The sequence below is a fragment of the Impatiens glandulifera genome, chromosome 1 (assembly GCF_907164915.1).
Source record: "Impatiens glandulifera chromosome 1, dImpGla2.1, whole genome shotgun sequence".
NCBI classification, from domain to species: Eukaryota; Viridiplantae; Streptophyta; class Magnoliopsida; order Ericales; family Balsaminaceae; genus Impatiens; species Impatiens glandulifera.
The window spans coordinates 137,941,262-137,964,100 of NC_061862.1; the positions used below are offsets into that span (position 1 = coordinate 137,941,262).

The window sequence follows — 22,839 nt, forward strand, 5'->3', positions numbered from 1 at the left end:
TACATTTTTTTTTATATTTAATATTTTTGATCCACTTTATTGATTGAACTTGATATTTTTCCAAATAGTAAAATTTATTGTCTTTTAGAACAATTTTAGAGAAAGAAAGAGAAAATCTCATTTTGGGTTCATCGAATGCAAGCTTAATGTCACTCTAAAGCCCTCACTTGGCTTCCAGAAACCTGAGACTAGATCGGACACCATAACCAGGTAAGCTTAATCTATCAGCTCGTTTTCTCTAATCCGTTGTTCAATCTTCTACCAGTAACATCTAGGGTTCATTGCAATTTCGCGTTTTTTTGTATTTTTCGGATTGATCTAGTTTTTAGAATTTCCTGTGCTAATGGAGTCTTTGTTCATCTGATTAGCCAGGTATTGTTGCTCAGAGAGTGAAAATAGAACATGGGTGATGGGGATAATTTGGCTTCGGTTTCGGAGCCTACAGCTGACGAAGCCCTAATAGATCACAAGGAACAGGTTCAGGGCGGCGGGGAAGATGATGTTGGGGAGGTAATGATTGAAGTTGTAGGTTCTGATGTGTTTGTTGATGGAGTTGCCAGTGATGGTGGATCTGGAAATCGGGACATGGAGGATGGGGGTAAAGATGAAGTTTTAAAGGAGGATACTAATACTAAGGATGAAGTGGAATCAAATGAAGGGGGTAATTCTGGTCAGATTGGAGCTTTTGATTCTTCTTCTCGGAAGACTTGCACTGAGCTGAAGGGTGGATTTGAAGGTATGGAGGGGGTTACTGCTTCATCTGGTGGACAGATTTGTGAAGAAGTGGATAATGTCGATAAGGAAGCTTTAGCTTCTCGGAGAGCTGATGAGGTGCAGAACAGTGAGGCTGAGGCTGAGACTGGAAGTTTAGCAACTTCATCAACTAGGGAACGTACCCATATTGGTGTTGCTGAGGAGGTAGAAGGCATAGTTGTTCAAGAAACTCGGGACGATGAGATGATTGAGGAGGGTCTGGAGAAAGTTCGGAAGTCTGTAGATGAAGTAAATGGTTCTAAACTTATAGAATCAATATCAACCAGACCTAGCTCTGTGGATGATAAAGAAGCCAATCCTGAGAATGTGATTTTTTCTGCTCCACCTGTGGAAGAAACCTCTTCAGTGCAGGACCAGGTTGTTTCAAAGGATATCTCTGTGGAAGTGGTTCCTGAATCTTCAGATCGTAAAGAGGATTTCAGTTCCAAGGCTGAGGACTCCTTAGTCCAAGAAGCTGAAGTTACTGTAAGCGAAGTTGGGATGATGAACAAGGAAGAGATTACAAACCCTCAAACCGATCTGTTTGGTGAGATAGATGATAAGCAGCAGTTGCAGGCTGATATGTCTTCCATGGAAACTGAAGAGCAAGATGCAACCAGGGATACAGTCGGTGATAAAGATGCGATGGTTGTGGATCAAACCACTCTAGATTCTGATGATCAGCAGCAGTTGCAGGTTGATATGCCTACCATGGAAGCTGAAAAGCAAGATGCAACCAGGGATACTGTTGGTGATGAAGAGGAAATGACTGTGGATCAAACCACTGCAGAGTCTGATGATCAGCAGCAGTTGCAGGTTGATATGTCTACCATGGAAGCTGAAAAGCAAGATGCAAACAGAGATACTGTTGGTGATGAAGAGGAAATGGCTGTGGATGAAACCACTGCAGAGTCTGATGATCAGAAGCAGTTGCAGGTTGACATGTCTTCCATGGAAGCTGAAAAACAAGATGCAACCAAGGTTACTGTTGGTGATGAAGAGGAAATGATTGTGGATCAAACCACTCTAAAGTCTGGTGATGCAATTGGTAGTGATACCAAGGACTTGAAAAGTGAAGTCTTTGTATGTGCGGAACCACATTCATCTAATCAACAAACTGAAACTGACATTTCCAATGAAATGAGACTTGACATATCAAAAGATGATAAAACTCTACAGATTGAGTTAACCCTTGGCAATGGTGAAGACCATGGTCATTCAGAATCCTCAACTGAACAAGTTTCTATTATTGAAAAGGTGGATGTTGCTGAAGTGGACAATGTGGAGGGCCTACCTCATAGTAATATTGTTAACAAAGTTGATTCCTTAGGGGATGCCATGGTTGCAAATACTGATGGAAGCTGTGATATCAAAGTAGTGCATGGAGACCTAGAAGTATCTGGTGAAAAAAATGAGATTGTTGATGTGAATGATTCTGTTGCAGAAAACTCTGAGGGGATGAAGGCTGACAAATTTGGTGATACTGTATCAGATGATGACATGGTCAATAGAGATTCTTCTGTGGGCAAGGAGTTGCTTGGGAAGGGGAACTATGATCCTCCAATCTTAAAGAATGAGTTATGTCCTGAAATTGGTACGCATTTGTCAGATGACAGCAAATTTACTGAAGTCCAGCCAGCAGAAACTTTGAATGTTGACACAGTTGTTGAAGGACACACACATACAGCTTCACATGTAGTTTCCGCATCACATGATGTTATTGATTCTAGTGTCTCTCTTGATGAGAAAATTAATAGCCATTCATCACAACATACAATTGCTGATGTTCAACCATCAAACAATGACAATATGGAAATCGATTCTTCTAATATTATAGCAGAACAGACTTTTGAAGCAAACATCCCATCCAGCGAGGAAACAGGAGGAACTTTTGAAGTGGAGGTTCGGGATGAATCTACAGTATGCAACTTGGTTGTGGATTTAGATACATGTATGAACAAGGATGGAGTATGCCATTCACTTGATGATGAATGTAAGGAAAATGTTTCTTTTATGGATAAGTCTCATTTTGTAGATGAGATTCAGCCAATGGAAAGCGAGATGAGCTTGCAAGTATCAGATGGCCTGGATGGTAGTGGCACAGAGCTATATTTTGATGGTTATACCTTGGAGGTTGATGTGGAAGAAGAGTGCACTGTTCTTGAGCAGTTAGAGATGGAAGAAGAAGAAGATGCTGGTGAAGAACAGGCAAATGATGGTGATGATATTGACCCAAAGCTCACAAATATGAACGATGGAAACATTCCTAGGTTGCACCAGCCTAGTTATTTGCTGCCACCTGAAACAGGCGAGTTTTCAGTATCAGACTTAGTCTGGGGTAAAGTGAAGAGCCACCCATGGTGGCCTGGGCAGATATTTGATTCTGCCGATGCATCTGATAAAGCAATGAAATACCATAAAAAAGATTGTTTCTTAGTTGCATATTTTGGGGATCGAACCTTTGCCTGGAATGAAGCATCTGTCCTAAAGCCATTTCGAGCACATTTCTCACAGGCAGAAAGGCATAGCAGTTCAGAAGCCTTACAGAATGCTGTGAGCTGTGCTTTGGAGGAGGTTTCCAGAAGAGTTGAATTGGGGCTAGCTTGTCCTTGTTTACCAAAAGATGTCTTTGACAAGATTGAAGCTCAGATTATTGAGAATGCTGGCATTCGAGAACAATCGAGCAGAAGGCCTGGCATAGACAAGTCTATGGAGGCTAACTCTTTTCAAGCTGATAAACTTTTGGATTTTGTAAAAGAATTAGCCGAGTTCCCTTTGGATGGATCTGATGGATTAGACCTTGTTGTTGCTAAAGCCCAGTTATTAGCTTTAAATCGTCAAAGGGGTTATCAGCAACTTCCGGAGTTCCAGACTTGTGAAGCATTACAGGAGAATGAAATGGACTTTCCTGGATCAGCAGACATGATGGAATATGCCACAGAAGGTGAAAGCAAAATCAGTTTGAAAATTGAAAAGAGCAACTCAAATAAACGCAAGCACAACCTTAAAGATGTTATGTACCCTAGCAAGAAAGACAGAAGCTTGTCTGATTTGATGGGTGAAGAGAGGAGAATAAGTTTTTATTCTGCAAAAGTATCTACTACATCCCCTTTGACCCCTAAACCATCCTTTAAAATTGGTGACTGCATACGTAGGGCAGCAAGTCAATTGACTGGAAACACATCCATCGTGAAACCTAATAATGATGCATTTAGTATAGATGAAAGTACTGAATCACCAATGGGGCCTGATGCTCAAAATCCTCAAGGAAGCGGATCTATCTTTTCAGTGGAATCCTCTTCTGCAGCTGAGATGCTATTGCAACTTCACTTGGTGGCAGCAAATCCTAAGAAAGGACACAACTCCATGAGTGCCCTCTCTACTTTTTTCTCTGGTTTCCGCAATTCAATTTCTGTTCATTTTTCTGGAAGACAAAGTACAGGTGGTGTTAGAAAGAGGAAAACATCTCATGCAAACGGATCTCCTGAAGAATTTGAATTTGATGAAGTGAATGACTCTTATTGGGCTGAAAGAATAATCCAAAACGGTTCTGAAGAGCTAGTAACACCAGATGGTCAAGACAGAATACAGTACCAGCCTGTGATCCTAAATGGATCAAATAAATCAGGTCGTAGGCCTTACACTAGAAAGCGATTTTCTAATGGGGTCCCTGAGATGCCTATGGACGGATCAGCAAAGGTTGATCTTGGGAGGAAGGCAGAAAATGCACCGGCAGAACTTGTATTGAATTTCTCTGAAAATGATTTGGTCCCTGTGGAAACCAGTTTAAATAAAATATTTAGGAGATTTGGTCCAATACAAGAATTGGAAACTGAAGTTGATCCAGAGAGCTGCCGAGCTAGAGTTGTCTTTAAGAAGTGTTCTGATGCTGAAGTTGCCTTCAGCAGTGCTGGAGCATTCAACATTTTTGGTCCAATGATTGTTAACTATCAGCTCAACTACACACCATCTCCGCACTTTAAAAGCCTGCCCCTTGCATTGTTAGAAGGGCAAGAGGATGCAATTTAAAGGTACGTTATCGTTGCTTTCTGCATGGATGATGCACTAAATGGTGTTTCTTTTCTTATTTTTATAATTATCAAGGGACTGTCAGTTTAACTATATATGCTGCTTTTGCTGCCTGTTGCACATTGATCAGTTTTTGCTCTAGTGGTAAAACTGTTTTACTTACCAGTTATGGATAATTGCACTTCTAATTTATATACCTTTCGTGTGCAAATAGTTTTTGCGATAACTTGACTACATCAGAAGCATTTCCAGTTTTGCCTCTGAATAGGTTATATGAAGTAATGTTAGGGATATTTGTTTCCTGATTAGGGTTGCACCTTACATGCTCATTCATATTTGAGAACATGATCTTGCTAGGCTGCCCTGTTTGTTTGTTTGTTTGTTTGTTTGTTCTTGATATCTTCACTTCTGGAGTAATTGGTGATTTACTTATCTGGCATGGATTTCTGGAGGCATCATATTTAATATTTTAGCATATTTTTGTCTCTTTCCTATACATAGGTCTTGGTTCATGAGTAATGCAATTATTATTCTGTGAAAGCTTGATTGACTACCCTTTTGGTTGGAGTTGAGAATAAATCAAGGACCTACAACTTATCTAGTGTGATGTCCACTAATAGTAATCATTTACTTGTGCCAATTTGCAAATCTGGGAACTGAAAAAATCCAAGTATGGCATGCTAGTAAAGGTTAAGAGTTTGGTTGGCAGTAATAATGCTAAATCCTTAACTTTTTAACAATCTTTTTATATGAAGATACAAATATCTATGTTTATATTAGGAAAGAAGCTCGTTATGGTTATTGAGCTTGCATCAATAGCTCGTTTTGCTTCAGCAACTTGCCAAGACTCGTTTTGCTTCGCTCAATTATTTTCCGCCGTCATTTATTGGTTAACTTAGTTCAGATACATGCACTTTAGAAAGAGCATAATATATTTGCCGGATTGAGATTAGGAAGCTATATAAATCATGTGGAGATGATTTAATACTTAATGAAGTTAAGCAATAAATGACAGCATGAAGTAATTTGACCCATTTTTAAAAGTTGAAGAAGCAAAACAGGAGTTTGATGCAAGTTCAGGTTGCAAAATGGACTTCTTTCCTTTATATTACATTTCACATAAAGTGCATAAATATATTAGTGAGGCAATCACCTTATTGTTTCTCTAAATTTCCTCACTTATATTCCTATAGTGTTCTTTTGTACACTTAATTCCACTGATAATTTCATGTTGACCATCCCAAACATAACTGGAACTTGTGGAACATAAATAATACTGGATTTTTTTTATTAATGACAAAAGCCAAAGCTTTCTAAATCATAATATATTCTTTTTAACATTCCAAATAAGCAGACAGACTTACTAAAAGATGCAAGTCTTTTTTATTGAGCCTGTCCACTTATTTTGGGACAGTGGGAGTGAATATTCAAAGTTGCAATAGCAGAAGAAATTTGAGCTGTATCTGATTGATTGTTTCACATAGACATGAACTATGTAGTTACTGGTGCAGAATGATAAATATTTGCATACCTGTCATTTGTATATTATGCTTCTTTATGTTAAATAGGTTTTAGTTTCCAGCTGATGAACATTTGTGATCTGCTGTTAACTCTAACTTGGCATACATTTTGACAACATTCGCTATTCATGGACGCAAAATCCTCCAAATTCTGGAAACTCTTGATCACATAAGATTTTGTTTTTAATGAAATGTTGCACCTGCAATACATGCATTTTATTTATTTTTCTCTTCTTTTTCTTAGTGGTTATTTGGATTTTACGAGCTTGAGTATATGTCCTAATTGGTGAATGTTATCATCATGTAGGTTATTGAAGAGTGAAGATACTGTAACACTGAAGATAACAATTCTCTGCTATTAAAGGTATACAAGCTCTGTGACCTCTCTAATATCCATTTTTGTGTTTCGTACACAATCTAATATCATAATATCTTATCTCCAACTTATGCATAGTTTAGTTTATCTTTATCAATGTGATTGATTACAGGATCTCGTAATTTTTCTATGATGATTAAGTGCATGTAATTCATGTTTGCTGTAGATATCCTAGGTGGTTAATTCTTGATCAAAATTGAACAATTATTGTAAGGCTGAAACTAGGTGGAGGTTTATATCCTTAACTATATTTTTTTTCTTTAGATTCATTTCCATAGGTGTATTCGTTTTATATTCACTGATCTTTATACCTAGAGTTTGTTGGATGTAGGCTTTTTAAAAAAAATAATCGGATGATTTTTTTAAAAAGACATTGTTTGATTAAAAAGTGGATTATTTGTGTTAAGTGACAAAAACTCCTATATTTGGTTGATGATGGATAAGGGGGTAAATCCAAATAACCCTTCATTTTTAAAATCTCCATTGAGCAAAAGAAGAAAAGAAAATTGTAAATAGGATATATTTGTATTAGTACGAGTGTAGTATGGTAATTAGTAGTAGTATATAGGGGTAATATGGTAATAAGTAATTGAGTAAGTTGGTTAGTAACTTACAATTAGTAGAGAATGTATTATTTGGAGTAACAAATGAAATCGTAAGTATTTTTTTTAAAAAATTTAAGAAGTTAGCACGACCCTTACAGTAATGCATCGACTTCAATTTAGGGCATACATAGTGTTATCAAACTCTTTCCACTCATTTACATTTCTTCTTCTATACGTACATATAATATAATAATTAGCTTAAGTAATTGGGTTTTCTTAATTTATTTTTTGGTAAAACAGTTTTGATGATGACAATGTGGGCTGTTGGGTATGACTATCGAAGAAGAGGTAACACTAGTTGTCCAGAATGGGTAAAGAATGAAGACGAACAGAGGGAATGTAACCTTTATTATCTATCCATCCATTATTACTATTGGTCATGTATTAATTTCTCTACTAATCCACGATCTAAAGTATGTAATATTTTGGCTATGTGAGGAGGATTGGTTTGTTGTGTTGTGTACTCTGATCTGCTCACTCACTGTTTAGATGACACCATTTATCTTGTTTCCTGTATTTTACAAGCACCATTTCTTTCATGCATAATTTAGTTTAGTTTAGCTTCTTCTTCAATGCTGATTGTTGGATATTGTAATTCCCACATTTCAATGATAAGTGAGGGCTGCTGCAAGTAGCAGTATCAGTATCAGTGTTTTGTCTATCTGACCTGTGTATGTCCCCTTGTTGGTTTAGTTAACTAGATTTTTTTGGGTTTAAAGTTGTATCGTAGCGTTTACAAATATAATTTAGTCGGTAATTTAGGTCATATTTAAAAGCTTTAAAAGTTACATTTGAGTGTGGACTCTTCTTTCGTGTGAGTCTTTGATTTCATTTATCCTTCGTGGCTTTGTTCACTCTCCGGGTAGGAATTGCTTGTGTTTAGATTTTAAAGGTCTAAATATTATCGATTTTGTTCTCAAACTCCATATTCAAGACTTCTCTAAGCAACAAGATAGGATTGAACGAATAACACAACCTTCAATCTAAATGTAATTTGAATATGTCCCGAACAAACTATTTGAACAAGACGAGTTTTCTCGACCAACCGCTTTTAATCAAATTTAGCATGGTTTGGTTTTATGCTTATGGTAAGTTTGTTTACACCCTAGAGAATGGTATGCAAACTAAGAACTAGTTTTTGTTCGCTTTAAATAATATCATTGTTCATTGTGTTTTATTTCTTTTAATAATAAATTTTATACATTGTTCTCAAAAAATTAAATTTGTGATTAATGATTTTAAAATGAATGATGTGCTCATTTACAATATGTTACTTTTATTTTTATACATGTAAAATTTAAACCCTAAAGTATTTGTAAATGAAAAGTTATCTACAAGCTATGTTTTAAGACATTTTTTTATATCCACTTAACATTAAAGTCTCCTTGAATTTATCAAGGGAGTCCTCTACCATGGACAAACTTTCAAACTTTGGACAAAGCTTATTTTTAAAGTGTTAAGAGGTCCATCTTGAATCTCTCTCATTGGTTTCATGAATATATATGAGTCCAAATATTGAATATACATCATTTACAAAATAAGATTGGTAACTATATATCAACCAAGTTTTATTCCATTGCATTACAAAATAAGAAAGGAAACAATATTAGTATCAACAAACATAGCTTACCAACTGCTTGTTTTAAAAAACTTCACGTTATTATTGCTTACATAAAAACCATCCTCGTTAGCCACCCAATAACATAGATAATTATCTTCATCTCTACAGTACTGAAGGGCTATTTTACTACTGAACACATTAAATGATGTGTTTCTGCCATTTGAATAAAAATGACAAAAGAAGAGCGTTTCTCCAAATAATCTTAACTTAAAACCCCAATTGAATTCGTGACCACGATACAATGTGCGGAGGCCAAGATCATCATCATGTGATTGACATCTTACTTGTAAAGGTGCAGGAACATCTGACACGTTGCTTATGACATGTACAAGTCCCGTAGTGTAAAGTACAATTCTTTTGTTGTTATATGTATCCATGGTCGAATTTGTTTGACAAATAAGCGCAAGGAAAATAAATAAAATGCTTAAATGAGCAGACATGATGGATTTCATAACTCCTTTGTATGTGAAGAGGAAGTTACAGACTAAAAAACTAATATTGTTAGTGTTTATATACACACCATGATATTTTATAATTTGATATACTTTAAAATAATTGTGATATCATTTAAACCTTTCATTATGACATCATTAATTTTTAATATAATTATATTATTGTAATATTCCTTTAAAAAAGATTATTGTAATATTTTAAGTATATCTCAAATATTTTAATTCATACCTTTTATTCAATTACTTTATTTAAACTTATCTGAATACAGGGAATGTTTCATTTACATTTCAACTTTTGAATTATTTAAAATATTTAATGTATATCTCCCTTAACAAAAAAAATAATAGTTAATCAATTTACTAAAGATATTGATAAATCAATTTTACATGATTTTTTAGTACTAAATATTGTAATTCCTCTATAATGTCTCAACTTTTCAAGAACAAATCACAATTTTGCTTATCTTCCCACAAGTATACATTAATTTAAATTTAAAAACCAAAATTATTGATATCTAGCTGAAAATTATTAGGTTATTAAGATAACAAAGAGAAAAAATAAAAAATAAAAAAATAAAAAAATAAAAATAAAAATAAATAAATACATAGATAGCTTAATAATTAGAGGGTAAGCAAACTAAAAAAATCAAAGAAAAATTAACCAAAATAATTATATACTTACCGAACCAAGTTCTAGTCAGATCATAATTTCTTGTAACTATATAACCGATTGATGATTTAAATAATAAAACGGTTTATATACATGTTTTTGATTAATTTTTAAATATTATATTATATTATATTATATTATATTATATTATATTATATATATATTTGTTATTTTTTTTTATAAAACAAAATTTTTTATTTTTTATTGATTATTTTTTCAACGATTTTATAACCGACCAGACGGATAAAGATTTTGAATAACCAACACCAACAATTGAGATGAATTTTTTGGTAAAAAACTGATCGAATCGCTTAACCCCTCTAATAATAACAATTATTATATATCTTTGCGTTTCATGTAAATTTTAACGAATTTCAATTTTCAAAATAAATCAAAGTTGCTACCTTTCTACGAACTATAAGAACAAATACATATCCATTAATAATCCTTTTCCTTTACATTTCTGAGCTATGGTTTGGCTCTTTTCTAAATGAACTAACAAAGAACTTGATCTTGATATCTGATCACATGCAATTTGGCAACCAAAAAAATATAATGTTCCTTTTCTTGTTGCAACTAGAGTCCTCGCGCTAAAATATAATATAATAGGCAAAAAAAAACCGATAAGAATGATGATAAACCAACCCCCTTTGAACATTTGCTATTTTCTCCTCTTCCACTTGAAGACACCATTATTAACATCTTTCTGTTGCATTGTTAACACCAACAGGATTTCATCTTTCAGTGGAGATTTCTGCATTTGTGTCTTTTCCCTGCTTCCAATCATAGGGATCTCTTATAACATGTATAAATTCATATGATTATAGCAGATCGAGCATCTTAAAGTACTCTTTTGTCGCAACTGTGTACAAGATTTAGAGTGAAAGAAATGCATGCTGTGTTCAGAAGAACAAATATGGTAATTGATTGTAACATGTTGGGATTTATTAAGTAGAAGCTGAAGAGAGTACTCGAATAATCATATACTAATTGGGCATGCAAAAAATTCTGAAACACTTCAAAAAACTCATTTCAATTTTATGCATCCATTTGGAAACACTTTTTTGCATATGCGTTTGAATCTAGGTATGTATTTGAATGAGCAGACTGTTACGAGGGGAAAGAGTTAGGGATTGAAGTAGCTGTTAGTAAAGATAATGACAGTTACAAATAATAATTAGTTGAATCTTCTTTAGAGTTTCTATTTCTCTCTCATTCCAATCGTATTCTCCCTAACATCTAGGGTTCCATCTTTCTCCACTAATTCTTCTCTTCTCATTTCAATACAATTCTCTTTGCTTCAATGTATTGTTTCACTAATTATATACTCTTCGTTTTTAAATATTAAACCTAATTCTAGTTCAAGAAACCTAATTCTAGTTCAAGATATATCACATACATCAATAATTATGTGGATTTATGTCTCAAAACGTTATTTCACTCATAGACTCATTTAGCTCAGTGGTAGAGTGTAAGAAATCATGTCTGTAAGGTCATGTGTTCAATTAAAAATGAAAAAAAAAACACCTCAGAATGAGATACTTGACAAGAAAATTGTATTCAAATAAATTTCTCATTCAGACCCAAAAAGTGTTTCTAAATGGGTCTGGTCCAATTTCTTATTTTAAATGATCTGAACAAACAAGGAATTTAATATTGGACCATCAATTCCAATTCCAATTCCACTTTAACAACATAGTTTTAATGTATTTTGACAAATTCTTCCTCTTAAACAAAAATGCAATAAGGACTATAGATATGTTTAAAAAAGATGAGTGTTTTGGTCATTCTCATATATAAATGTTGGAGATTTGACCCCAAAGGAAATCCATCTATTTGGTTCACATGAAAGGAGATAATTGGAGTATATAGTTTTATCTTCTTATCAATATGTCATAAATATAGCCAGCCTGAAGTTAGTAGCTTCTCTGGTTATAATGCATGTTTACTGGAAAAAGAATTGAAGTGCATAATCAAGTAAGACTAACCTTGGATTTGTCCAGCCAACCAAGCCCAAACGGTCTCGATAGCAGGCTAATCTTTCTCACTGGCTCAATTACAGGCTCTTGACTGCTGCGAAATGGAGAAGTTTCCTGCTGTATAGATCTATGAACAGAACAATGCAACCGGACACCAAAAAGTCAAAATTAAACAATTCGATTAATAGGGCCATTTATTGGCAACATAATAAGCCTGTTTGGTAAGGCATTTGGAGATTTTGTGGTTGAGAATGACTTATACGACTGTTTGCAGAAAAAAATAAATGATTCTTTTGATATGCATTTTTTTCACCTAGATCATGATCCCGAAAAAAATCATTATATCAAATAAAGCCAAAATTCAGACTAGAGTCTGAATCATGTAATTGTGACGAAATAGGAATTTCCAAATAGGCTCATTATTTAACCAACTGGGCCAACAACAAAAAGCTTCTGATGATAAGTTTTAGTCTACTAAATAAGTACAGACAGGAGAGATTTAAAATATAATAGCACAGGAAAAATGACATGGGCCTTGTTTGATCTACGGTTATTTGAATAACGAAATTCAAATAAATGTAAATTGATTATTTATTTTTTAAAATAGAGGGTTATTTTTTAAAATAGAGGGTACATTGGTTGGTGATTTGAATGATGTGATTGATCAGTATATTGGTGATTGGATAGTGGGTTATTTGGAATTAATCCCAAATAATTCACATCAAATAAGCTTGATTGGAAACATGGATATCAGGCTGCAAGGCTTGCTTGTATTGTCTAGGGAGAACAATAGTAACCTAATCATTCCATATCAGAACTTCCAAATAAAAATAGAGCTCTTACCATAATACCATTACACCAAGAATCAGAGTAAAATCTATGTCCACAAAAAGATTGTTATAATGCATGGAGGAATTAGTACATACTGTTGAGAAGGCGGTACTTTGCTTTTGCCAGATTGGTACTGTAATGTAGCCTCTAATATGGATTCTGCCATTACCACTCGCTCTTCCATTTCAGCAAGTGCAGCAGTTACTTCTTCATATTTTTCCTACATTGATAAAGATACTTTTAATACTGCACACTAACAAAGTTCTGTAGAGATGAAAACAACTTCCACTAGGAAGCCAAAGATAACTAGCAAAATAATAGATAGGCCTACAATTATTGAATTAATGGATATAGTAATCAATGTGTTTACAGATGAACTTGCGAATTGTAAATACTAGAGTGCCGGTATATATGATGAATGAATGGAGAAGTTTCAGTTTCTCTTCTCATCTCTTTGATTTCTCTCTATTTACACCAATGCTAGAAATTCTCCTCAAACCCTAATTTATTGATTCGGTAGTTAACATGGTATCAGAACATGTGAGAAGATTGTGCTGACACAAGCCCTATTCCATTGCGAAAGGCCTGAGAGGGAAGAAAGTAATACTCTTACTGAAAGACATTCATTCATCGCATTTCTTCAATTAAAAGTTCTTAACTATTTATGTGTCACTATAGTTTTTATAATTAAGTCATCTACTATTATTTTATAATTATACACTTGCATGACTGATTAGATATCAATTTCAATGATTGATTATGAATATATGATTACCACAAATAGGCTAATTATATATGTGATTTAAATGCAGTATATATATGAAATTATGAATTGTAGATAGTTCACCGAAACAAACATTGTTTAAAAAATAAGATAGAAATATGGTACAACCTGAAGCACTTGAGCAGCATTTCTTTGAGTTGTTGCTTCTTGTTCTGCATATCTCCGAGCATCCTCTGTTACTCTCTGTTCTTGTTCAACCCGCATCAATACCTATAGACAGGTTGAAAAGAAAGATTATCTAATAAAGGTCGGAGAAAGAAAAAGCTAAGAACTTAAGGGGAGAAGTCATCCTCTAGCAACAAGAACCTGTAGCATGGCTTTTTCTTGCTCCTGCTTATCCTGAAGGGCCTGACGATTTTCAACAATCTCTCTCTCCAACAATTCAACCTTAAATATATGTTAACAATCAGGTATGCATCATCTAATGATTTTCAATTCAAATTTCATAATTATTGAACAAAGAACATACTGATGAATAAACTGTTGCATGAAGTAGATTGTCATATACCTTAGCACTGAGCTGTCGCCGATTATCCTGCTTCACCATCTCCATTAGTGCTGTCTCCAACTCCTCACATCTGAAAAAAGAAGAGAAGTGGAAATAAGGATCATCCTAAACAACATCACATTACTTCTTTCAGAAAAAAACTTCAACAAGGTATTTGTTTTTTGCCAAAATAAATAAATAAATAAATCCCTCATTACAATCAATTCATCCAATGGATTCTCAAGATCTTCATATGAATATAATTCCACCATGATCAGATTGTTTAGCATGGTGGATAATGAAAAAATAAGATACTACATAGTAGTATCACATACATCAGGGGCTCTTTATATACATGGAAAGAGTGTTTACAACAAGAAGAAAATTGGCTAAATCACAGAGCAATATAAAGGATGTCATGCTAACCTGAGAACTGCAGATCGATTATCCTCTAGCAAATTGCATAATTCATTCTTCAACCACACCACCTACACATTTTATACATGACAACAAAAGAGAAGCTAAACAATCCAGATAAACATGAACTCCAACAAGTAACTTTTTACCAAAAAACAATACAAGTACTACAATTGTTAACTAAGCACACAAAGACCTGCTATTTCTCATTCCTGTTAACTTGAAATTCAAATTTCAATTGGTCAATGATGCCATGATGTATGATTTATTGCTCAAAGAAGTTTATTAATTTTACACTCCTTTTAACTAAATTCCCCATCACAATGAGTTTACGTCCTACTTCATACGGCATGGCGTGGCTTAACGTAAAATTTGCACCTTGATATTGGATGTACAGTTACATTTCAAATGAATGTTTGTGGCCGGTCATAAGCTCTTTGAGTGCAAGTTACTTAAGTCAAAGAACTGCATTGTTTATTCTTGGAGGTAACACATATTTTTTAATCTCGTTCTTCTCTGCCTCCAATGTTTTGGGTGTATTTGCTTTGTCCAAATCTATGGCCTGGCTTGAAAAAGTAGTTTCTTGAGCAATCACATGTATCTTTTATTGAATGCTCTGGGACTTAAAAAGGATATAATAAATGGTTTGATTCCTCCTACAAAGGTCTACATTTCTACTAGAATCACTTTCTATCAGTCAACTCCATCTCATCTACAACATTCCACTTTTGACTACATTCCTTCGTCGGTGCCATACTTCCATCTTAAGAGATTGAAGGTCTCAATGCTAAGTAGACTAGATCCTCCTAATATCACCCCAAGTCAAAAATAGTCATTCCGCCTCATAAGGTGTTGTACATATATCGGTGACGTTTTTGTTACTTGGAGAACCAAAAAAGAATATCCCATATCGGTCTAGTGCTGAAGAATAAGATAGAGCAAGAATACAAAATGTGAACTTGTTTGGTTGAAGATAAAATTGTCTAAGTTAGGGAGCTTCAAATGATGAGGCTGTGACAATCAAACTGCTATTTGCATTGCACAAACTGCATCTATCATCACCAGGAAGAACTAAATTGAAATTGATTGTCGCATCATAGGACCTGTTGCATCCCCATAAGCGAAGCAAAATGAACTAGTTGATCATACATTCCTCGTGTCACGTAACGTAAAAAATAACTACGGAAGAGTTTGATGGACCTCATCAGCACTTCCTTAAACACGACATGAATTGGCACAAGTTTAGGTCCATTTAAACCTTGGATATACTTTCTCAGCTCATATTGCTCTTCATAAGCATCCACCACTGTCTTCATTTTAATTATACTACTCAAAAACAAAAGCATATGCACTTTAACTAGAGCTAGAATTAACCTATTACATCTCTGGCCAGGACTCACCTTACCACTCACACATTTTTGTCATTCCTTAGCTCTTGTGTCTAGATTTGATAGTGAGCTTCTGAGGCTCCCCAAGCCTATTGGGGAGAATCTATCAACTGCCAAACACTCATGTCTAGGGCTGATCATCTACAGTTTCTGATGGGCATTCTACTATTATTTGCATATTTTTAATAATAAAGCAACAAGCAGAAAGTAATATATATATGGATGAGGCCAAACTTCCATTACATCCAAATAAGAGGGTCAAAGGAAACATTACTGAAGTTTCTGAACAAAAAATAATAATTCCCAGGTACCTGCTCTTGAAGATCTGGTACAGACTCTACTTCTGCATCGCCTGTCACAAGAAATCCATCCATGTTCCCGGAATCATCAACTGTATGGTTTATGCCATTTGTGTTTTTATCAGTCACCAACTTTGCTTTCTCGTTTTTTATCACCGGTGATCTTGTATCATGTTTAAAGCTATATAACTTAGATGCCAAGCCCTGGGATTCTCTCCAAGCTTGAAGTCCTTTTGATCTTTCATCAAGTACAGCTCTAACAGATGGTCTATGTTTGTTTCTTAATTCTTTTAATCTTGATTCATTTACATTTTGGTAACCCATACAAGCAGTCAGGACAAGTTGGCTACTATCAAACGTTGAGCCAGCCATTGACTGCAGTAGTGTTACTGCATCACCTGCATCCTTGGTTGTAACAAGTGCAGATCCTGCAAAATGCTTAAGTAAATTAAGTTGATTATCCCCTCACAATCAACCAACTTTAAATTACTTTCGCAACATTAAGAGAAATTTTATTCCAATACCATATAACTCCATCAAAGCAAGTGTAATTTTAAAAAGCATGACACGATTTCCCTCAAAAAGAAGCACATCCCAAAGTCTAAGCACTGAAAAAGGAAACAATTCATTAGATGGCCATTAAATTACACATCAGAAATAATCCCAAGAGCAATAATCATGCATAAGACTTGTTGTATAATCTAGGAGAGGTTATTTGAGTAAGAAAATGTTGAAGATAGAAACTGACCACATTCCCATGGAAGCATGTTCATAAAGATTGACAGAAACCACGGTCCAGTAACCCATGCAACTTGGACACCAAGGTAATCAAGATGATTAACTGACCACAAAATAGAAGAAATACAGAAACAAATAAAAGGTTTGGACCAAGTATAAAGTAAAAATCAATACACCTTAAGCAGAAAGCTATTCCAGTTTTTGTAATACCAACCCAATTTAGGAAACCTTTCTCGCACTAACTCCTCCAAAACAAGCTGATCAACCTGGATAATAATGGAAAATATTTTAGGTGCTTATGCATTCTTTTGTTAGTCGATTGTCCTTAATTTCTTTTAATACTGAAGTGGAAAACCACAAAGAAATTATGTCACGCAAAAATAAATGAGGTAAAAAATTTATGATTGTATAATTATGTATATACACTAAAAGTACGTCTTCATTCTAGTTTCCATAAAGGTCACCAATGAAAATATGATGAAAAAGAAACCTCCTATGGCTTTCTAGATGTACTATTTGGTATGAAGCAACTTCCAGTTCAAATTTGTCAATCTCATTTACTTAATATCATACACCATGTGATGCCAACATCAAGACTAATTATGTAAATCACAAATTGAAGAGAAATGAACTTAAGATTCAATTAAAGAGAGTTGCCTAAATATACTGAGTGTTTTTATATAGAGCTAGCACTATGATACGTTCAGAAATACAAGATAATATATCAAATCTTAATCGAAGCTAAATTAATAAAAGTCAATATAAATTGATAAATATAACTAAATTTCTCCTATAATAAACTCTTCAATATATACCTGGATTATGACATAAAAAAAGCACCCAAAATTGTGAAGAAAATAAAAAACACTTGTGAAGAGAGAACAAAGAGCAAGTAGCTTAAACCAATATGAAGAAAGTACATGCATACCTGAGATTCTACCATTTCCTCTGAATAATAGCCATCAAAATAATCATCTATAATGGCCACTAAAGTCCTGTGTATATATCAGAGATCAACATCTTAGGTGACAATTGATCATAAAGTGAAGTTATTAAACATGGTGCGAGCTGTCTCATAACAAACATGTAAGTATCATGGTGCGGCACAAACAAGCCTAATAAAGATTATGCCCACTAACACAGTTTTGTTTTTCCAGTTAAATTGTCTAAGGAAGTCTCTACCACTAGCAAGAAAACTAACATATACTGACAGGCTACAAACTCAAAAACAGTTAGTCATCTTTTTAAGCGGAAGGTCATGAATTAGAACCATACTTGGCGCATTTCACCCTTTAGAAAAAACATATTTTTTCGCAAAAAGAAAAAACTTAGAAACAGTTTTACTCACCAAAACGCATTTTCCTCGGGCATAAGTAGTAGAAGCAAGCCAGCAAAAAAGTTCATGGCCTGCAAGTACATGAACTCAAGATGAGTATTTCACATTAAATAATTATTTCATCTGGTTCAGAACTCATAACACTGTAAATCTTGCACATGATTCAGACTTATTAGGGTCCACCTATAGGCACTCCGTTTTTTTTTGCTTATGGGGCTCCAAAAATTATTTTCCTAAATGCAACATTACCAAAATTCTCCTTATGCCTATGGAAATCAATTTGTACTTGTGAACAACTAAACAACAAAAAAGGTCATTTTTGAATCGTTGGTATTCCTAAAATATGGTGGAGGAGCCCCATTAGCAAAAAGTGGAACACCAATGGAGGACCAAGAAAAAACTTATAATAAATTCTAATATAAACTGGTTTCTCCAATATACAATTGGTTTTCCTCTCTTTACTAAACTGCTGGATGAGGCAAAACAGTAACAATGTAGTATAGAGCTGAAGTCAAGGAGCACTACTAAGATACCTAACCTTAATTACAGTAAGCCCAGATACTGTAAGCAGATTCTAAGGTAAATTGATGAAATTTGTGTAATCAAAATGTAGATGTTTATAGAGAGAAGTTTGAATGGTATTGTAACAAAAAAGTGATTTTTGATTTGATGTGAAAAACATTTTGAATAGATTATGAAAACATGTGAAAAACATCTATGAAGCAAAACAAGACAAGCAAATTTACAAACAATGGATGATTTTCTAAATCATTTTTTCACAGTTTCTCTTTATTAACTTTCATATTTAAAAAATCTACTGGTTTGAATGCAAAAAATTGAGACCAAAAAGACCACTTAGACAAATGAAGACCACTACTGCTGTACTGAGTGTGCTCCCCTGGTAAGCTCACTGGAGGAGTAGCTAAATTGATATGCATTTCAGAGAACTGATCATTAAGAGTCATAATCTGGTTTGATATTGCAAAAATTGTTACTAGTCCATTCATTTTAATGGTTAACTTACAAACATCTTTATCAATCACATAGATCAACTATCCAAACTGCACTTATTGCATATTTAAAGTTAGGTTTATAGCAGTATTCCAGATTCAAGGGCCTTGTCTCAATAGCAAGTAAGTTACAAGTCTTGAGAAGCTTTTCAGAAGACCAGTAACCTAAATATTATCAGCAAATAAACACTGCAAATCACAAAACATTGTGAACAAGTCACAAGTCTTTGTATGCCTTAATATTTACCAAAATAGAGTTATAACTAGTATGACAACATATTTCTATTGCATTTTTCTAGTACAACAGAGTTCTTTTACATGAACTAGGTTTTCTAATATCAATGTTTTCATGTAGTTTAGATCCAAAGATTAAAGATGCAATCAGATTCTTATTTTCTGCAAAAATAAATAAATAAATAAATAAAGCATCAGTTCTGTGAGCATTTGAATTTAAACTATATAAAATAGTAAAATCAACAATAAATTGTAACTTAATTCAGGCGGTTGAATGACTGCATGCATTTTTAGATACCTGGCAATATCCAACAGAAGGATTATGTCGAGCATATGCAGTAAGTAAACGCCTTAGAGCATTTCTACCACCCTCATCAAGAGCAGGGTGGCCTGGGAAAGTTCGAGGCAAATCCTGCATGCAGAAAGTTCATTCTCAAAAATGCCCAGCATAACAGTTAATCAGTTCCCTACGAGACGATAAAGATAACATCACATGATCTACAATAATCGGTAACCTTCTCAATCTGGCCCTTCCATTTCTCAGGAATTAGTATGGACTCTATGGTAGACCTCTTATCATGCTCCACACAATTGGCTGGAATACTTTCTGGGAGCAACAAATCTTGATAATATTTTTCTACCCTACGAGTTTTCACCCCCACAAAGGCTTGCCAAAGCTGTAATTGAATGTGACCGACTGTTAGTTAACCAAGTAGGGAGAGAACAAAGAAAAGTTCACTACAAATCAAACAACCAAGACCTACCTCTCCCCTAAGAGCCATAGGAACACCCCCTTGAACAAGACATTCTAATTCTTCTCTCCATGGAGATAAATATTCTGGAGACTGAAAACCATCTGCAGCACCTTGAAAAGGGGCATTCAAACTATCGCCTGAAGGAGAATTTGAATCTGATTTCTCCACATCATAGAACTCGTCTTCAGAGTCCTCGTCAGACGCTCCCTTCAATGTTATAACCTCTGAAATTGGTGAAAGTGAATTCTCTAGCATGTTATGTTGATCTTCATTTGCTAAAATACTCGTCTTTTTGACACGTGTACTCATTATATCCTCAATATCACAAAGGGATGGTCTAATATCACTCCATATTTGAACCCTGTGTGATTTTTTAATCTCTGTTCTGGATACATCTTCAGTCAAGTCATCATCAGTTATTTTCTTCTCGTTCAAATCACTTTGCATAGAAGATACCAGTTCTACTGCATTTTTAAAGTTGTTTGCTTGTAAACCTGTAGCAGAATCTTCTTGCCTCTCCAAAAAGTTCTTCCACCTGTCTGATCGTTCTTCCTCTTCCTCCTAATATATGGATATCATCAAGCAACAACCATTAATCACAATTTTACACTAAAAAAAAGAACAGCATAATAAATTCTATGGTTCTATCTTCCAAGTATAGAACCAACCAATTGGAATTTTAGCCATTTACGAACATGGAATACAATTTTGTTCACATCTTCCACACTTGAGTCATAATTAAACGTAAAATACAAATGAAAATGTGTGCCTCGAATAGCTATCCTGGACATGATCATTATCAATGTGAATAGTGAAGAGGATGATACTCTCGAGCCTCTGTCCCAAACCACTATTCTCAAAACTAGCAACCAAGCTTAAGAAAATTCACTAATGATCATTCCTAACACCTAAACAATTGTCAAGAATTTCATAACAAAGAGAGACTTTTAAGTAAAGAAGAAAAGGAAAACCTTGTATATAGTAGCATATTCACTGTATCTTTGTACATGCTGAGGTCTCACAGCAAAACCATAAGCATCCCTGTTCCACACCAATAAAATTATCACTAAAAGAACCTACATACAAATACAACTTCAATATAACAAATTAAATCACAATATAAAATAGCATATTAAACTAGAATCCTGCCAAAACTCGCCAGTCAATCTTCATTGAAAATAGATTGACTTTAATTCATTTCAAAGAAATAAACTCACCCCATTGCTTCACTACAGATCAAATGAAAATCACAATCAGTCTTTATAGAATCAGATCATTGATTTTTTAACGCTTAAACCTTTAAACCCCTATCCTAATTCAACTGTCTAAAGATGAAATCAGATCTTCCAATCCGCTGCATTGACTGTGAAGTAACTTATAGAAAATTCCGTTGCAACTAGTAAAGGCGCAATTAAATGCAACAGCGGCAAGTATATATATATAGAGCGAAGAAGACTGAAATTAAATATCAATGATGAAGAGAGGTGTATGAAGAGATTATGAACCTCTTGTGCTCGAAAGTGACATGAGGTAAACATAAAACCGCCGTTGTTCCACTTGATTTAGCCTTCATTTTGTTAGATCACCGGCGTTTTTCAGAAAATTGAAGTTATTTGTGATCTTCAGTCAACTGAATTGGACTGATGGAGAGAGAGAGAGAGAGAGAGAGAGAGAGAGAGAGATTCATCCAGCTATTTCCATGGCTTCCTTGTTACAGTAAGAATTATGATGGGAGAGAAGCACGTCACATGAATACAGCGAGATTAGCGACGCATTACTGCTATAATATCTCATGTGCGAATTTCTTGATGCTGAAATCCAGGAGCCATTACATAATTCTTTTTCCCCAATTTGGTTTATTAAGTAAATAAATATACCAAAAATTAAATAAAGGATATAAAATTTATGTTTATATTGTTTTTTTTAGAGAAAAAATTTAAGATATTTGTTAGTAATGTTAATTGTCACAAGTTAGAACAATACAAATCAAGAAGATTAATTATTAGAGGAAAAAAAATTAAATTAAGGAAACCTTTTTTTGTTATCTCCTTTTATCACTTTGAAGAAAAAAAACTTACTTTTAGGTGATAGTTTTTATTTTTATATTCAATAAAAATTGGGAGTGGAGATTAGGTTAGTTTTTTTTTAATTTAAAAATAAATTATTATTTTTATATCATAATTTCATTATTATTTTTACAAAGTTTAAACTCCGAATTTTAAAATTTTAAATTGTGTAATAATCACAATTTTTTCACTCTATTAGACATTTATATAAGACTTTCTCATTATGAATGATGTATTTTACCATTAAAATAGTATTTTTCTATTTTTTAAATTAATTTATCATATATGTAAAAATAAAGTAACAATTTGTTTTTTCAAACATTTTTAATTATTATGCCAATTATATATTATTTAAGTCATTCAAATAGTATTTGACAATTTTGAATACTTTCATATTAATAGATAATATACAGTTATATTGTTACGAAATTCTTTGAAAAATAAATAAAAAAATATTTATTTAAATAATTTTTTCTATTACACATTATT

General features: G+C 33.8%; 2 protein-coding genes across 3 annotated transcripts; one reads left to right on the forward strand and one right to left on the reverse strand.

Annotated features, from left to right (window-relative positions):
* Nucleotides 1-67: 67 nt before the first annotated feature.
* LOC124919889 lies at nucleotides 68-7,799 on the forward strand. 2 transcript variants are annotated; one of them, XM_047460255.1, is made up of 4 exons: nucleotides 68-210; nucleotides 369-4,784; nucleotides 6,610-6,666; nucleotides 7,524-7,799. In XM_047460255.1, the coding sequence occupies exon 2, from the start codon at nucleotides 403-405 to the stop codon at nucleotides 4,780-4,782; it is 4,380 nt and encodes a 1,459-aa protein (XP_047316211.1). In that variant the 5' UTR covers nucleotides 68-210; nucleotides 369-402; the 3' UTR covers nucleotides 4,783-4,784; nucleotides 6,610-6,666; nucleotides 7,524-7,799. The 2 variants fall into 2 exon arrangements, with proteins under 2 accessions (XP_047316211.1, XP_047316210.1); XM_047460254.1 differs by having other exon boundaries at nucleotides 80-210; nucleotides 373-4,784.
* A 2,640-nt stretch (nucleotides 7,800-10,439) lies between these two features.
* LOC124919890 (TBC1 domain family member 10B-like) lies at nucleotides 10,440-22,062 on the reverse strand. Its single transcript, XM_047460256.1, has 18 exons — nucleotides 21,790-22,062; nucleotides 21,256-21,325; nucleotides 20,294-20,845; nucleotides 20,045-20,206; nucleotides 19,828-19,941; nucleotides 18,298-18,356; nucleotides 17,878-17,944; nucleotides 17,164-17,215; nucleotides 16,960-17,052; nucleotides 16,736-16,819; nucleotides 16,224-16,639; nucleotides 14,534-14,595; nucleotides 14,129-14,198; nucleotides 13,927-14,007; nucleotides 13,729-13,830; nucleotides 12,932-13,056; nucleotides 12,015-12,132; nucleotides 10,440-10,799 (listed from the first exon to the last, which is right to left on the reverse strand). The coding sequence occupies exons 1-18, from the start codon at nucleotides 21,855-21,857 to the stop codon at nucleotides 10,761-10,763; spliced, it is 2,334 nt and encodes a 777-aa protein (XP_047316212.1). The 5' UTR covers nucleotides 21,858-22,062; the 3' UTR covers nucleotides 10,440-10,760.
* Between the last annotated feature and the right edge of the window lie 777 nt (nucleotides 22,063-22,839).

Excerpts from the sequence above, each read along its gene's own strand:
- LOC124919889 (XM_047460255.1), top strand. The coding sequence starts at position 403 with ATGGGTGATGGGGATAATTTGGCTTCGGTTTCGGAGCCTACAGCTGAC.
- LOC124919890 (XM_047460256.1), bottom strand. The coding sequence starts at position 21,857 with ATGAAGGCTAAATCAAGTGGAACAACGGCGGTTTTATGTTTACCTCAT. Across the intron at positions 14,596-16,223 it reads TACCAGATCTTCAAGAGCAG|GTGGTGTGGTTGAAGAATGA; the intron begins GTACCTGGGAAT and ends TAAAATGTGTAG. Across the intron at positions 14,199-14,533 it reads AATCGATCTGCAGTTCTCAG|ATGTGAGGAGTTGGAGACAG; the intron begins GTTAGCATGACA and ends TTCTTTTTTCAG.